This window comes from Vipera ursinii (assembly GCF_947247035.1).
Source record: "Vipera ursinii genome assembly, chromosome: 5".
NCBI lineage: Eukaryota > Metazoa > Chordata > Lepidosauria > Squamata > Viperidae > Vipera > Vipera ursinii.
Genome location: NC_139518.1, coordinates 90,125,056 through 90,143,546, shown reverse-complemented (window position 1 = coordinate 90,143,546; position 18,491 = coordinate 90,125,056). Strand labels below are relative to the sequence as shown.

The 18,491-nt window shown below is 38.7% G+C and overlaps 1 protein-coding gene across 5 annotated transcripts in view; it reads left to right on the top strand.

The window, feature by feature from the left end:
- The window catches only part of GBF1 (golgi brefeldin A resistant guanine nucleotide exchange factor 1), a 343,732-nt gene that overhangs the window by 213,015 nt on the left and 112,226 nt on the right, over positions 1–18,491 (top strand). For all 5 annotated transcript variants that reach the window (XM_083364149.1, XM_083364148.1, XM_083364146.1 and 2 more), the window contains exons 19-23: positions 1,641–1,764; positions 8,678–8,803; positions 9,624–9,706; positions 10,072–10,308; positions 11,570–11,663. In XM_083364149.1, coding sequence (XP_083220275.1) covers positions 1,641–1,764; positions 8,678–8,803; positions 9,624–9,706; positions 10,072–10,308; positions 11,570–11,663 — 664 coding nt within the window. The remainder of the gene's footprint in view (positions 1–1,640; positions 1,765–8,677; positions 8,804–9,623; positions 9,707–10,071; positions 10,309–11,569; positions 11,664–18,491) is intronic.

Genomic DNA, 18,491 nt, shown 5'->3' with positions numbered 1-18,491 from the left:
GGGATGGCTGACATTGACTTTTTTTCTTGTTTTTTTTACAAGAGCTGAGAGAGAATGACTTTGTATTATCAGCAGGACTGAAACAGTGGTCTGAGCCTGGGCTTTGTTTCCTGCAGCTGGAAGAGATGGATGTCATTGCTCACCTTTTCTTGAATTAATATAAATTATATTGAAAGATAGAGTTTCCTTCTCTTGCCCCTGCTTGTTGGGGATAGTAATACCCAGGAACCTGTCCCTCAAACCAAATTCAGTTCATTGTCTCATTATAATTAATATGTTTGTAAGGTAAAATTTTAATTGATGTAAGGTGGATGTTATTTCAGCATTATTTGTTGCAGGTTTCAGGCTAAAATCCATAATTTGATTTAAAAAACTGGTTTAAGAGGCTGCCAGATTTGCCTTACAGTGTTTTTGGAATTCTTTGAACCAGGGCCTAAAAATTAGTAGACTTGCCATTTTCATTGTGTGGAACTCTGTATTTCCTAATCATCTTTGACAGAATTGGTGTGTGAGAGATCATTTTATAAACTGACCTGTTTGTCGCCTCTTGTGCTAAAAATACAGATTTTGATGAGAACTTACCAAACTGGCTAAGTGTTAACATGGACAAAGGACTCTCTGGAGAAGTTTAGCGGTATTCTCAATAGACTTTTTATTGTCATGTTACACCATTCTCTGAAAGTAGGCCATAGTTCTCCAAATAATTGAAAATAAATGTCAGAAAATAAAACATATGCTTAGAATTACAGGTTCAGCATTTCACTTATGACAACAATTGGATCCAGAATCTTGATTGTTGAAGTGAGATGCCATGTGACTGCTTTGCTCAATGATTGTAATTCTGGCTCTCCCACTTGTGATTGTTAAATAGACATATGGATCCTTAAGTGTAGTACTGGAGAGTCAGCATAGGCCTCCCAGGCAATAACATCCCCCCATATCCAGGATCCCTGGGCTCTCTCCCTGCCCCCATCAGGATGAACGATTACGAGAACAGTGAGAGTTTTGCCAGATTTGAGCACCATTCCTTCAGTGCACATGAGAATTTTTCCCATCCCTTGCAACACTGAGGGAACGGATCTCAAATCCAACATCTCTTTCACTTGCAACCTTCCCTGCCAGCTTTCCTATTGACTTTCTGGGGAAGTCAGTGCAAAATATTTCAAATAGTGATCACATGATTGTAGGGCACTTGGCAGCCAGTGGTAAATGTTAACAGGTTGCCACACATCTGAAATGTCATTTGACCAAACATCACCCCACCCCCCCCTCATCCCCGGACACAGTGTTTTGTGACAGCCAGAAATGCTTTACAGCAGGGGTCCCCAACCCTCGGTCCGTGGACCAGTACTGGGCTGCGGTATGCCAGCAACTGGGCTGCACAAACAAGCAAAGCCCCATCCGCAGGATGCAAGCAGCACACAAAACCACACCCCCTCCGGTCCATGGAAAAACCCCTTTCCACGGAACCGGTCCCTGGTGCCCAAAAGGTCATAAAGTATCTTTCAGAGCCCATTGAGACCACCAACGGTTGATAAACAACCAGTTATAAGTCAAAAGCTATCTGTAATAATTTTGTGATGTAGATCTGCCTGATAGTTCTTTTGTTCTACATGGTTGTCTTGATTTTGTGTTTTCAGGACTTTCCATTTCCAAGGTTTGCGACTTGATGAAGCTTTACGATTCTACCTAGAAGCCTTTCGTTTGCCAGGCGAAGCTCCTGTGATTCATAGGTTATTGGAAGCCTTTACAGAACATTGGCATGTATGTTTTGAATTGCCCTATATCTTTTTTCTTAAATAATATATTAAGTAATTGAATTGGAAAGAAGTTTTCATCATTGTGGAGAAAAATGACTGATTTTGGTCAGGTTATATTTATTTATTTGTGGGGAAGGAAGTTTTGGCAGTGGCTGAATTCATATGTGAACTATGATTTATTATCAAAGCACAACAAAAATCAAACAAACTAGACTATAAGTTAAAAAAAATTATTTGAAAAATATCCAAAACTGACAGCAAGATGGTAAGTGGTAAGATGAAGTAGAAATAATATACAGGAGAAACTGGAACAACATTCATATGCTAAAAATGGTATGAATTGGGATTGGGTATGATATTTACTCAAAAGTTAGACTAAATTTTTCTTCCCGCAAATCAAGTGTGTATGGAGTCAGGATGTGTGTGTGTGTGTCAAAATGTTATATTCTCTGAAATAAGATAGGAAAGTATTGTTGAAAGTAAACAAATGTACAAGAAACATAAATATGAGGTTGTCTGCAGCAAACATTGAAAGCAATGAGAGCTGGATGAGACTGGAAGTTTTCTCTCTATATACCTGGAAGTAAGAACATAATTGAACTTAGAAGAAAATTGCTGCAAACCTAAATATATTCCTTTATCCTTGCATCTTAGTACACATGACTATCATCCAATTTCTTGGTTACAAACTGGGGGAAAAAACAGGTTTTTCCCAAGTTTCAATTTCAAATTGTAATTTTGGCTAAATGGATCTATCCTCAATATAATAGCAACCTATGGACTGAATAGAATTCTAAATAACTTAAATTTGCTGAACTTGAACTTCTACATTCTCTTAAATTGTACTCAAGAGAATGGTTTTTGTGAGAATGTGTACTATGGATGTGAAACTATTAATTTTACAAAAGGTTACATTATTTTATAGATAATTATTAATTTTAATAAATAAATACTAATTGAATGTTTGTCTTTGCCCTGTTCTTTTTTTGGAGCATGGCCTATGGTAGTCCACATGTACATAGAATATAAAATATATAAAAAACTCTATGTACCCCTGTTAAAATGCCAGGTTTTTGAGATGTAAAAAAATCAAACCAAGATAATTCACTTCAGAATTATTTCCATCTTTAATATAACATATAAGCTGTTCAATTCAATTGAAAAACAATCTCAGATCTTTTAAGGGGAAAAATAACAACAATAAAAATTACAAAAACGTGGTAGCATGAAAATGCACACCCTTAAACTAATACTTTGTTGAACCACCTTTTTATTTTGTATGACAGCATCTAGTATTTTAGGGTATTGTTAGAAATGTGTTTAAAACACTAACAAAATTAGATTGGTAAGAAAAGAGTTTATTTCTGCAGAAAATATAAGTATCTAAAAACAGAGACCACATCCAAATTTTCAAATCCATAGCATTATATACATTCCTATTGTGACGGCTCCCCCTCTTCCCTCCCTTTCAGCCCATTTGAAAGGGCCTCAAAGGTTACATTCTTGTCCAGGGCGCCTAACCAGAATACATCACCCCTCCCCCTTTTGATTTACATTTGTTTTGCTAAGTACATTAATTTAATTTTAATTTAATTTTAATTCCATTTATATCCCGCCCTTCTCCGAAGACTCAGGGCGGCTTACAAGCTTAGCAGTAGCCTTCATTCTATGTATATGCCTGCTTATTAGGGCTTTCACACACACACCCTAGCGGCATTATTACAAAGTCAGCTTATTGCCCCCAACAATCTGGGTCCTCATTTTACCTACCTCGGAAGGATGGAAGGCTGAGTCAACCTTAAGCCTGGTGGGACTCGAACCTGCACTAATTGCAGGCAGCTGGTGTTACTTAAGGAGGCATTAGCCCACTGCTCCACCAGTCTCTATCTGTCAGTGGATACAATGGTAATAAAAGTTTATACAGATCAAAGAGCAATAAACAATAGTAGAAGGTTTATACAGATCAAAGAGCAATAAACAAATAGTAAAAGGGTTATACAGAGCAATAAACAAAGTAAATATAGGAAGCAATACATTCCCCACTCTTCTCCTCCAGGAAACATAGGATAGGAATGGGTTTAAAGAATTTTTTGTTATTATTATTAGTTTTCCAATATTACAATAGTATCTTTAAAAAGCAACGTGGTGTCTGTTGTTGTTGTTGTTAGTTGCGAAGTCGTGTCCGACCCATCGCGACCCTATGGACAATGTTCCTCCAGGCCTTCCTGTCCTCTACCATCTTCTGGACTCCATCTAGGCTCATGCCTACTGCTTCAGTGACTCCATCCAGCCACCTCATTCTCTGTCGTCCCCTTCTTCTATTGCCCTCAATCTTTCCCAGCATTAAGCTCTTCTCCAGTGAGTCCTTCCTTCTCATTAGGTGGCCAAAGTATTTGAGTTTTAGCTTCAGGATCTGGCTGTTGTGATTCAGGGTCAGCCTGTGGGTTCGGCAGTTGGGTCGGACGACTCAGAGGAGGAGGAGGGGGGTGTTGAAGACCTTGCTGAGGGGGTTGAAGATCTTGCTAATGAGAGCCCTCAGCCAGGCCCCTCCCACTTGGTCACCATGGAGACCCAGCTGTGTGAGCCTGACAGCATGGATGAAGATGACCCACAGCTGGCCCTGTTCAAGGACGCCCGACGCAGGAGGCAGTCAATTAGGAGTAAACAGAGGAAGGCAATGGGGCTTCTCGGAAGGAGGCAGAGAGAAGCCACGCTCTGAACTCTATATAAGGGGAATGTGTGCGGAGGGCTGGTTTGCTGAAGGCAACCGCTTGGATAGTTCGTGTTTCTTAAAGCTCCTGTTTCTTGGTTCGTGTCTTGTTTGTTTTTGTAGAGAGATTGAGAGATTGCCGGCGGGTGACACCCAGGGATAGGGCCTTCTCGGTGGGAGCGCCTGCCCTCTGGAACCAGCTGCCGGTGGAGCTGAGGACTGCCCCCGACCTCCGATCATTCCGCCGGGGCCTGAAGACCTGGCTCTTCGAGCTCTCGGGCCCAGACTGAGGAGGAATTTTTAATTTGGGGTTCTTTTTTTAACTGACTACAGGGTTAATTTAATTTTTTTTTAATTTGGTTCTTAATTTTTGTATTTTGGATTTTTAATTCCCTGTAAACCGCCCTGAGTCCTCAGGGAATAGGGCGGTATATAAATATAATTAAATAAATAAATAAATAAATAATAAATTTGGCAGGCGTAATTCCAGCCTCTTGCCGTTTGTAAAGGGGTTGTCCCTGCCTTTTCTGCAGGGCCGGTAGCAGGCTGGTACAGAACACTGGCCTTCTAAAGAGCAGTCAGGGTTGATCTCCTCTAGGACTGACCGGTTTGATCGCCTTGCAGTCCAAGGAACTCGCAGGAGTCTTCTCCAGCACCATAGTTCAAAGGCTTCAATTCTTTGGCGCTCAGCCTTTCTTATGGTCCAGCTTTCACTGCCATACATTGCAACTGGGAAGACCATAGCCTTGACTATACGCACTTTTGTTGACAGGGTAATGTCTCTGCTTTTTAGTGTGCTGTCTAGATTTGCCATGGCTTTCCTCCCAAGGAGCAAGCGTCTTTTAATTTCTTGGCTACAGTCCCCATCTGCAGTGATCTTGGAGCCCAGGAAAATAAAATCTGTCACTACCTCCATTTCTTCCCCATCTATTTGCCAGGAATTGAGAGGGCCAGATGCCATGATCTTGGTTTTCTTAATGTTTAGTTTCAACCCAAGTTTTGCACTCTCCTTCTTCACTCGCAACAAGAGGCTCTTTAGTTCTTCTTCACTTTCTGCCATTAGAGTGGTATCATCTGCATATCTTAGGTTGTTGATGTTTCTTCTGGTAATCTTAATTCCAACTTTTGATTCATCTAGCCCTGCCTTTCTCATGATGTGCTCTGCATATAAGTTAAATAGGCAAGGCGACAGTATACAGCCTTGCCAGACTCCTTTCCCAATTTTGAACCAATCAGTGGTTCCGTGTCCAGTTCTCACTGTTGCTTCTTGGCCTGCATATAGATTTCTCAAGAGACAAATAAGATGGTCTGGTATGCCCATCTCTTTAAGGACTTGCCAGAGTTTGTTATGATCCACACAATCAAAGGCTTTAGCATAGTCAATGAAGCAGAAGTAGATGTTTTTCTGGAACTCTCTAGCTTTCTCCATGACCCAGCGTATATTAGCAATTTGATCTCTAGTTCCTCTGCCTCTTCGAAATCCTGCCTGTACTTCTGGTAGTTCTCGATCCACATACTGCTGTAGTCTAGCTTGTAGAATTTTAAGCATAACTTTACTAGCATGAGAAATGAGTGCAATGGTGCGATAGTTTGAACATTCTTTGGCACTGCCTTTCTTTGGAATTGTAATGTAAACTGATCTTTTCCAATCCTGTGGCCACTGTTGAGTTTTCCTAATTTGCTGGCAAATTGAGTGTAGCACTTTTACTGCATCGTCTTTTAAGATTTTGAATAGCTCAGCTGGAATACTGTCACCTCCACTAGCTTTGTTGTTGCTCAGCTTTTCTAAGGCCCACTTCACTTCACATTCTAGGATGTCTGGCTCGAGGTCAGTGACCACCTCATTGTGATTATCAGGGACGTTAAGCTAATTCTTGTATAGTTCTTCTGTGTAACTGCTTAATCTCTTCTGCATCTGTTAGGTCCCTGCTATTTTGGTCCTTTATCATGCCCATTTTTGCATGAAACGTTCCTTTCATCTCTCCAATTTTCTTGAAAAGATCTCTGATCCCTCCTATTCTATTGTTTTCTTCTATTTCTTTGCATTGTTCATTTAAGAAGGCGTGGTGTCTAGGTTACAATAATTCCATTTCAGACAAATACATATTATTACAAATCTCCAAATTGTTGTAACCAATACTTTCTCTCTCTTGTTTCCTTTAATACAAATTATTTCTAAATTAACATACTTCTCATTGCTATCCATCAGTCATTTAATAGTTTTCTTATATTTATCAATACTTTAGTATATTTTATATTTTAACATTCCATCTTTAAAACATCAAACACCTTATATATTTTTCCAGCTTTAATTTTACATTGATATTAAAATTAAACATTTAAAATTTCTCATCTTCATATTGCTAAATAACCTCTTTTCCCTTTACACAATTTTCTCCAATACCTAGTAATGTAAATACCCTTCTTATTTATCTCATTTCCATATCAATGTTAGTAGTACAATATTAAAATGGTAGTCATTGGGATACCAATTGCAAGGAGGAGAAAGAGGAGGAGGACAATATAATATTCTTATTTCTCATTTATAGTTTCCACATATTAAAAATTAACCAAAATTTCTTCCGTTTCAACATTTAATACATCCTTTCATGTCACTACATCCAAGTATATTGGTTACATTCTATCATTCTTAACATATATACATCTTAATCCATGTCATTTAAAGAGCTCAATATTTCAATGTTAGTATTCATACCTCTGTGTTTTATTTTTTTAAAATTAGCATTTTTATCTACTCATCAAAAAAATCCCTCGTAATCCAAGTACAATCTTGTCTATTTTGGTATTATCTATTTCAGGCCTCTTAAGAACATCCATAATTATTCAATCTTATTCTTGCTTTCTTCCTTTGCCATGTCATTTTTTGCTTCTTTGCTTCAGGGTCATCAAAGTATTCTTGTGTTATTATATCATACTGAAGTAGCCCTCCAGTCTCCATTTTTGAAGAATTGAGGACTCTGTTAACATCACCAAATCTTCTCATTATTTTCACCTCTTGATATAATTGTCCTGGACTGAATAAATTTTTTTCCATCTGTTTCCCATTATGATCTTCAAAAGTCTGTATTTGTTGAATATTTAATTCGTCTGCCAATGTATTTGACTGTTCAATTTGTTCTGTTAAGTTCTGTCCCGATAAAATGTTAATTGTAGTCACAGTTTGAGTTTGTTTCTTCGAGATGCTTTCTAATTCTTTTCCAAAAGCTCTTATTTCATTGCCAGCTGTAGAAAGGAACTGATAAGTTTGGTAAGATATTTCCCATATAGCATAGATTTGTTTTTGAAACTTCCATGGTGGAGTTTCACATCTGGTGTTCAATGTTAATCTTATCTTGTTTTTCTTAAATATTTTCTTGATTTTTTTAAAAGAGAAAGTCAGATTGCAATTTCAGGTTTAGCCACTGGGTGTCCCCCAAGTACTTTGAAAGTTCTTTTCTTTTAGTCCGTTTCTTTTTTCAACCTTTTTTAAAAAAAAAAACCCTGAGCTTACTCGCCACTTATTTGAAGGGAGGGCTGAATTCCCCCCTCCCTCTCCACAGGGGGGAAGGTACTTAGCAGCTTATTTAGGTGAAAAGAAGATTAAGAGAGGAATCTTACCCCCGTCTCTTCCACGCTGCTTTAATATTGCCTGATGGTAAATTTGACTTCAGCTGTCTGCAGCCTAGTAACTGGCCATATTACTATGGCCAGTCTTTCGTCTGCTGGTACGAAGGGAATGCAGGCACTAATGGGGGGCTTGCAGCTCCCCCGCATTTCTGCAAAAGCCCCTTCTGGTCGCCCTTCCAAGGTGGCTCTTCGGCCCTTTTACGACCCCCCAGCGATGCAAAAACTGGATATGGAAGACGAGAGCCATCCTACAGACGTCCGTGTCAGCTGGCTTGGCAAACCGGAAGTCCGGGTTTAAAGAATTATTTTATTTTTAAACTTCTGTATTACTATCAGTAGGAGGGAATACTTTCCAAATGGATTTTATTAGGAATTGGCAATTCTAGAATGGCAAACCTAGGCAGGAAATCTGAGCAATGCATAGGAGTTTGTTGTCCTATTTGGATTTATAAACAATTTTCTATTTACTCTTTATTTTTAGAGGGGGATGGCTTAAATTCGTGTCATTTTCCTTTTAGTTATATTTAATACTGTAGTTACATTATATTGGATCTGCTTTCCATTCTCATTCTCTTTTCAGAAATCAAATGGGACTCCATTTGCTAATGGTGATGCCTGTTTTGCTCTAGCCTATGCAGTTATCATGCTGAACACTGACCAGCACAATCATAATGTTCGCAAGCAGAATGTGCCTATGACATTAGAGGTGAGATATTTCTTCTTCATAGGATCTGCTTACCTGAATATTTTAATTTTTTTTCCGGTGTCTTGAACTTTATCAAGATTATATTTTCACCCTCAGCTTTCTTGTTCCTATTTTTTTCAATAAAAGGACCAGGGAAATATTTTAAAATAGAATATAGTAAAATAAAGTTTTTATAAAAAGTGGTAAAACAAATTCCTTACTGTAGGAGTCCATTGTAAATCAGATTATTTTCACTATGTAGGAAAAAATCTTTCTGCCATTGACTTCCTTGCAATAAAAAAGTGTTTTATTGTTCCAGAAAAAAATTCAGTAATAAAGAATAAAAAATTTATTTTTATAATCCAGCAAAGAGTAGGGGAGTAAGGATAGTTCAGCAATTCCACCAGATGTTTAACTCTTAAAATGTAAAGCAAAAACAAAACAAAAGAAATTCAAATTTGGAGGCACACTTAAAAATTTGAACAACTGATAGGAAATGGTGGAGAGCTAACTCTCCGGCCCTTCATCTGAGTCATTTGGAGTTTCAATCTAGGGAACATTTTGCCATCAAAGAGCCAGCTAAGGTAGCAAAATCAGCTGTTGTCAGCAGGGAAAAGAAAACTTACCACATCTGCCCAGAGCGCCATTTTCAGAGGATCCTGTTTTTATATGCTTTTTTTCTTTGAATTGCATAGCTTAGAAATTAATCTCAAAATCTTCCAAAGATATGTGTTGCTTCTGAATTTCATAATAAAGTATTCAAAATATATCACAATAAAGCTTATTTGCAGAATTCAGAATTTATCAGAAAGTAATGCTGTACTTTCATTGCTAATTACAGGAATTCCGAAAGAATCTGAAAGGAGTAAATGGTGGCAAAGATTTTGACCAAGACATGTTAGAAGATATATATTATGCTATCAAGTAAGTTTAAATTAATCCTTGGAAGGAGAGAATTATCAGAGTAATCTGATTTTTTTAAAAAAACCAATTTGATGTGGTGGGTAAAGGACTAGCTAGCAGCCAGTAGACAGTGAGTTCTAGTCCTGCCTTAGGTATGAAAAACTGTCAGGGTGACTTTGGGCTATTCACAGTTTCTCAACCCAACTTAACCTCACAGGGTTGTTTTGTGGGGAAAATAAGAAGAAATAAGAATATAGATATATTTGCCACTTGAAATTACATATGAAAAAGGGGGTATAAAAATAAAATTTTAAAAACTGCTAGCATGTTTGCTACTGTGCACCTTAACAATTGATCATTTAATGTTTTGTATTCATCTCTGATAGAAATGAAGAGATTGTGATGCCCGATGAGCAGACAGGTTTAGTAAAAGAAAACTATGTATGGAGTGTGTTGTTGCACCGTGGAGCCACTGAAGAAGGAGTCTTTCTGCATATTCCATCTGGCAGCTATGATCATGAACTCTTTGCCATGACCTGGGGACCTACTGTTGCAGCTCTTTCCTATGTTTTTGACAAAAGCTTAGATGAAACAGTAATCCAGAAGACTATTTCTGGTTTCAGGTAACTCTCCTTCACAGTCTACAAAATTATTTTATGTACCATATCCTTATTTTGACCAAAAACCTTGGTTGTTAAGAAAAGCATGCTGATATTTTCCATAAAGACATACAGTTTTTAACAATGGCCTGTTTAAAATGTGTCCATTGGTTTTTGATGTCTATGCTGTCTTGCAGTAGTTATTGAAAACTGTTGGTCACTGTAAATTGGAACTGGACAGCAACTGCAGCATACTTCAATTTATTGACTGCAAAAGGGTATATTGTTTAGCATTGTTGTATTTTTCTTTAACCTGAGTAGGAGTGACACGAAGTTCATATTTGACCCTGGTAGGTGCATACATCAAGCAATGCCGAGTACCGCTGCCTACAAACACATACATAGTTGATTTTATTACTTGTAAAACTCTCAGGAGAGTGCCATGTTGCCCTGAGAATGCGCTTATGTTCATAATAGGTGTTCCCAATATATAGATTGTTCATACCACAGAATAAAATGAGGTGTTCACCATTATCTTTCATTTCTATAGTTGAACCATGTAGCCCTGTTCTGTGCCATGTTTGTGTGCATCAGTCTGGGCATTCAGATTTTAAACAGGCCGTTGTCAACAGTGCCTGTTTAAACAGGCTGTTGTCAACATTAGGGCAACATCAAGGTTCATAGAGAGAACAGGCCATTGTGACAGAGCACTGAATGTGCGTAGCTGGCCATATTCTTCATTTGCCAGAACATTGATACCTGAAAAACACCGTATGATGGGAGCCGCCTCATGGAAAATGGAGATGGGGTAGGCAATGCAAACTTGGCATCAAATGTTTAAAAATGACTTACAGACAATGAACATCAAATGGATAGATGCTGTAGATAGGATTCATTGGAAGAAACTTGTTGTCCTATGCACTTTGCGCAAAAGGTGGTGGTGGTGGTGATGATGATGACACAATATTTGCCTCCAATAAACACACAGATATGAATAAATATGCAAGAATGAAAATTGAGTGTTTGTGGCTGGCAGAGTTGTATTTCTGAATATCTTATTTTTATCACTGCAATGATTATTGTGCTTAATCCACAATTAAACTATATCTGTTTGCCCATCATTAATGCACATGTATCATTTGAAACCAAACCAGCTTGATTAGAATAACTACAGTTTGATACATATCTGTTTGCACTGCAGAAATATAATGTGAAAAATCTAGTGAATCATTTTGGAAATATTTGCTATGTGATTTCTCTTACAGCATTATGATTTATCTTTCAGAAAATGTGCCATGATCTCTGCTCATCACGGCCTCAGTGATGTTTTTGACAACCTCATAATTTCTCTCTGTAAATTCACAGCCCTCAGCAGTGAGGTAAGTTGTCAAATGGAGACATGTAAATAATTTAAATTTAAACATAGTTCATGAACAAAGTTGATTTTCCTTTCAATTAAATACCAACACTTGATTAGTTAATACTAATCTTTAGTTCTTTCTGGTTTCCCAGAGTGTCCAACTTTCAAAGTTCCATCCTGCCATTTTTTTAGAGAATTGAAAACAAAAGCATGTTCCTACAAGAAGGATTCTTATAATTAATTTCAAAATCTTATTTCAATGGACTCTTGATCTGCTTTTAACTTTCCAAAATCAACGTTATAGTCATTCTTTTGCTGTTTATTACCTTTTAAACAAGTCTTTAAACTTGTATTTAAAATGTCTTTCACTAAGATTGAAGAAAATCCACCCAGTGCTATAAAACCTATTGATCCAAAGTTCATAATAATTGAAAATTATTAACTGCTGTTATTTTATTTATTTATTTAATTGGATTTGTATACCGCCCTTTCCCGAATAAGCAATAAGCAATTTCCAAAAATGGTTGGAAAAGGAAGTATCAATAGAAGTAAATATTGAAGATTGAACTATAGATCCTTGGTGCTCTCTGAGCTTAGTTGGTTTCTTGCAGATATTTCATTACTCAACTAGGTAACATCATCAGTGTTACCTAGTTGGGTAATAAAATGTCTGCAAGAAAAAAGTCGTAAGTCAAGGACTACCTGTATTTCCTTTTGTGGAGTCTTTGGTGCTCTGAGATTGGCTTAGAAATTGGCTCAGCTAGGTAACATCATAGCCAATCTCTGAGCCAAACTCAAAGCACCAAAGATTCCACAAAAGTAATTGGAGGTAATCCTCAACTTACAATAGTTCTGTCAAGGTTCCAATAGATGAAACCAAATAAATCAGAACTCTGAGGCTTGAAGCTTCCTCAAAGAACATGTTTATTGGATACAAAATATCGGCATGATCAAAGGTGAAACCAAGTCTGAAATTCCCTCCAAATAATTTCACTATTACTAAGTAAAAGTTCCACCCCAGTGCTAGGTAAACTACGCTACCCAACAGAGCAGTTTGGTGGGCTTTCTAACCAAACGCCTTCCAAGTGAAAGAATGATCTTGGTTCCCATAGGACATAATATTGTTTAGACTACCAGAGTTACTCCGCCCCCACTCATGTGGCAAGTTAGAACAACCAAGTTGACTGCAGCCAGGTTCATTGTAGAGTTGACACGTTCATTTACTGACCATTCAAAGTTACAACAGCACTGAAAAAAGTGACTTATGATTATTTTTCATAGTTATAATCATTGCAATACCTCATGGTCATATGATCAAAATTCAGATTCTTGGCAACTGTCTGATATTTAAGGCGATTGTGGTGTCATGCGTGATCACCTTTTGTAAACTTCTGACAAGCAAAGTTAATGGGAAAGCTAGATTCACTTAACAACCATATTACTAACTTAACTGCAGTGATTCACTTAACAATTGATGTAAATGGGGCAAAACTCATTTAACAACACTTAGCAACAGAAATTTTGGAGTCGCACATTGAGGACTACTTATATGTAAACCCAGTGTCTTTTTGAATCTACCAATCCTGGTTGAAAAAAATGGCTATTCCCTTTTCTCTCAGAACTCTAAATCTGCCAGAGACAGCTCTCTTGCACTTTTATGAGGAGCAGTGTGGAGTGGTACACTTGTGGGCAATCTCAAGTCCTCTCGTTTGTCCAGAGAGACATTACAACAAGCCGGTCTATTTGCCAGCCTTTCATTCTGCTCTAATCATCAATCTGCTTTTTGTGGAATTGTCTTCAGTTTGCCATTTCATCCCCACAAGTCCAGAAAAAGTTAAATAAGATTTTGAAGCAAAAAAGTTATAAATGATTGAAAAATCTGAAATTTTCAGAAATCTACTATAGGATAACAACAGAGTTGGAAGGATCCTTGGAGGTCTTCTCGTCGAACCCTCTGGACAAGCATGGGACCTGTACAATCTTTTCTTTAAAATCTCCAGTAAATAGGCTGCTTTTGTGGGAATCAGAATTATTGTAACTGCTTATAAAAATTTGAGACCATATTATTTAAATTAGATACTAGAAGGACTAAGAATTCCAGTCAAAAAGAAGAAAAAGTGTCTTTGGCTTTGATTGGAATTGGGATTTACAAAATGACACAAAACACTATAATATTTGAAGTATTAAAACATATCTTTAAAAAAAATGAGGCCAGAAACTAGAAGCCGGTACCTACTTTTATGAATAAACTATATTTAAAAGATGAAGGATGACGTGAAACAAATTGTACTTGATGCGGAAATAGTAGAATCAGAAATACTGGATTTTAAAAAGTATGGATTGCAAGACAGAAATTATTTAAATTAGATATACAAGTGACAAACCAAGAGAATCGCTTGGAGAAACTGGCTGAAGTTTTAAAAATTAAGGGGAAGTACAAATGATAAACCAAGAGAATGACCTGGATGATGTCTTTTTATTGTTAAGCCCAAAGAAGCCTATGCAATGGGACAAAGAAGAATTGAAGAGATATCAAATCCTAAGATAATATTTGAATGAATTAAAGATTTAGATTGTCTTGGTAAAAGGAAAGAATATAAAGTTGGCTTATTAAGATCAAAATAAGGCATGTTTTTATGAAATTTTGGTAAACTTTTATAAAACTTTTTGCTAACACAAGGATTGAAAAGTCTGTCTTATGGATGTGCTTCTAGATAAGATATATATATATATACAGGGAGTGCAGAATTATTAGGCAAATGAGTATTTTGACCACATCATCCTCTTTATGCATGTTGTCTTACTCCAAGCTGTATAGGCTCGAAAGCCTACTACCAATTAAGCATATTAGGTGATGTGCATCTCTGTAATGAGAAGGGGTGTGGTCTAATGACATCAACACCCTGTATCAGGTGTGCATAATTATTAGGCAACTTCCTTTCCTTTGGCAAAATGGGTCAAAAGAAGGACTTGACAGGCTCAGAAAAGTCAAAAATAGTGAGATATCTTGCAGAGGGATGCAGCACTCTTAAAATTGGAAAGCTTCTGAAGCGTGATCATCGAACAATCAAGCGTTTCATTCAAAATAGTCAACAGGGTCGCAAGAAGCGTGTGGAGAAACCAAGGCGCAAAATAACTGCCCATGAACTGAGAAAAGTCAAGCGTGCAGCTGCCAAGATGCCACTTGCCACCAGTTTGGCCATATTTCAGAGCTGCAACATCACTGGAGTGCCCAAAAGCACAAGGTGTGCAATACTCAGAGACATGGCCAAGGTAAGAAAGGCTGAAAGACGACCACCACTGAACAAGACACACAAGCTGAAACGTCAAGACTGGGCCAAGAAATATCTCAAGACTGATTTTTCTAAGGTTTTATGGACTGATGAAATGAGAGTGAGTCTTGATGGGCCAGATGGATGGGCCCGTGGCTGGATTGGTAAAGGGCAGAGAGCTCCAGTCCGACTCAGACGCCAGCAAGGTGGAGGTGGAGTACTGCTTTGGGCTGGTATCATCAAAGATGAGCTTGTGGGGCCTTTTCGGGTTGAGGATGGAGTCAAGCTCAACTCCCAGTCCTACTGCCAGTTTCTGGAAGACACCTTCTTCAAGCAGTGGTACAGGAAGAAGTCTGCATCCTTCAAGAAAAACATGATTTTCATGCAGGACAATGCTCCATCACACGCGTCCAAGTACTCCACAGCGTGGCTGGCAAGAAAGGGTATAAAAGAAGGAAATCTAATGACATGGCCTCCTTGTTCACCTGATCTGAACCCCATTGAGAACCTGTGGTCCATCATCAAATGTGAGATTTACAAGGAGGGAAAACAGTACACCTCTCTGAACAGTGTCTGGGAGGCTGTGGTTGCTGCTGCACGCAATGTTGATGGTGAACAGATCAAAACACTGACAGAATCCATGGATGGCAGGCTTTTGAGTGTCCTTGCAAAGAAAGGTGGCTATATTGGTCACTGATTTGTTTTTGTTATGTTTTTGAATGTCAGAAATGTATATTTGTGAATGTTGAGATGTTATATTGGTTTCACTGGTAAAAATAAATAATTGAAATGGGTATATATTTGTTTTTTGTTAAGTTGCCTAATAATTATGCACAGTAATAGTCACCTGCACACACAGATATCCCCCTAAAATAGCTATAACTAAAAACAAACTAAAAACTACTTCCAAAAATATTCAGCTTTGATATTAATGAGTTTTTTGGGTTCATTGAGAACATGGTTGTTGTTCAATAATAAAATTAATCCTCAAAAATACAACTTGCCTAATAATTCTGCACTCCCTGTACTGCTCAAAAAAATAAAGGGAACACTTAAACAACACAATGTACTGTATTTAATAGTAGGACGTCTTATCTTCTGTTCCCTTGATATATATATATATGTATGTATGTATGTATGTATGTATGTATGTATGTATTTCTGCCAACCTAGCAGTTCGAAAGCACGTAAAAATGCAAGTAGAAAAATAGGGACCACTACGGTGGGAAGGTAACAGTGTTCCGTGCGCCTTTGGCGTCTAGTCATGCCGGCCACATGACCACGGAGACGTCCTCGGACAAGCGCTGGCTCTTCGGCTTTGAAACGGAGATGAGCACCGGCCCCTAGAGTCGGAAACGACTAGCACGCATGTGCGGGGGAACCTTTACCTTTACCTTTCATGTATGTATGTATGTATGTATGTATGTATGTATGTATGTCTGTCTCTCTCTCTCTCTCTCTCTCTCTCTCTCTGTGTGTGTGTGTGTGTGTGTGTGTGTGTGTAGATCTTTGGTCATTCGGGTTTTTTCCCACGTAGACTTGGAGGAATCAGGGCAACGTTTCGACGAAATCTCATCCGTCATCCTCAGGCTGGTGACTTCAGCTTCGTTCTTCTGGGAGAAGTGTGTGATAGTGGCTGTTTTTTCTTCTTTTTTAAACTGCCAGAGGGGGTGTGTTCTGTGGGTGGAGGTGTGCTCTGATTGGGTGGGGGCTTAGCTGTGTTCTGATTGGGTGGGGATGTGTTTTGAGTGGATGGGCTGGTCTCAGCTGCCAGCCTTAGACCTGAAGTGGTGAGTTGTGCTGCTTTTGTTCAGCTCCGTGTTTGTGGTGGTGCCATGTTTTTGTAGTGGGTGTCAGTTTGCTTATTGTGTGGTTTGGAGGGGTTTAAAGTGGCTAATGTTGCAGCTGTAGTTAGGTTTCTGTTTTGTAGTTGTGTGTCGTTATTGTGGGTTCGGATTTGCTTTTTGATTGGTTATGTGGTGGTGATGTCATGTGATGTTATCATGAGTTTGGGTCTGGTATCATTCTTGGTGGTTGGGACTCATCTGTCAATCAAGGCGGGTTTCCCAATGGCTGGTAGGCGAGAGGTATCATCTCATTTGTTCATGCCGTGGGGGCGTTTTTCTATCTCGATGGCTTCTCTGATTATTCTGTTGTTAAAATGTTCAATTTTGGCGATAGTTCTGGTTTTTTTAAAATCAATTTCGTGTCCAGTGGCTTTAAAGTGTTGGAACAGGGATGAAGTTTGTTCTCCCTTTCTGAGTGCGTTCCTGTGCTCTTCAATGCGTGCACTTATTCTTCTGTTGGTCTGTCCGATGTATGTGGTGGTCCAGGTGGTGCATGGGATTTCATATACTCCTTGGTTTTCTAACCCAATTATGTCTTTGGGGTTTCTTAGGATGGTGGATATTTTTCTGTCTGTGCAGAATGCTATTTGGATGTTGTGTTTGTGGAGGATCTTGCTGGTTCTGTCTGTGATCCCTTTAAAGTATGGGAGGAGGGCTTTGCCATTTTCTTGTTCTCTGTCTTGGATTTTTGTGGGTGTCTCTCTTCGGATTAAGTTGGTAATCAGGAACCCCACTCAGACCCATAGTCAGCTCCATAGGCTCACCTCTACAAAATCTAGCCAAAGATCTACATACAAACACCCGCGAAAACCTCAGAAAACATATATATATGGGGATGAGACAGCATATAGGGCGGAGGTACAAAAACTATCCATATGGTGTAGTAACAACAACTTGCACCTAAACATTGGCAAGATGAAAGAGATGGTGTTAGACTTCCGGAGAAAAAAGGAGGAACCTGCCCCACTTTACATCAGGGAGGACTGTGTAGAGAGAGTTTCCTCCTTTAAATTTCTGGGAGTCTACCTCTGTGAAGATCTGACCTGGAAAGTTAACACAACCCAGGTGGCTAGAAAGGCCCAACAGAGGCTTTACTTTCTTAGGGTCTTGCGGAAGAACAGGGTAGAACAACGGCTAATGACCCTCTTTTACCGGTCTACTATAGAGAGCGTCCTCTCGTATTGTGGTTTGGTATGCTGGTCTGACAGCCACGGACAGGAAAGTATTACAGAGGGTAGTGAGCACAGCACAAGACATTGTGGGCTGTTCCCTGATACCACTGGATGACATCACCAGGGCTCGTTACCTTGGAAGAGTGAGGAAGATTCTCAGGGCTGACTCACTCACACCCTGGACAGTATCTCTTTACTCTCCTACCATCCGGTAGGAGATATAGGAATATAGCCAGCCGTAACAACAGGCTGAAAAATAGCTTTTATCTGTGGGCGGTTAGGCTTTTAAATGGGACATAATCTCTGTGAACTTATGCAGAATTGACATGGGAGGCCAGTGTGTGGTGTAGTTGGTTCACATGGTGTGGTAGGATGGAGGGTTTGTTGTCACTGTGTGTTGGGGGGAGAGAGCACAGGGTGAGGCTCAGCTAATCTCAATGTACATGTTGTACTTTGACAATAAAGGTTTATTATTATTATATGTATACAGTCATGGCCGAAATTGTTGGCACCCCAAGTATTTCTCACAGAAAAGTATTGCAGGAACACATGTTTT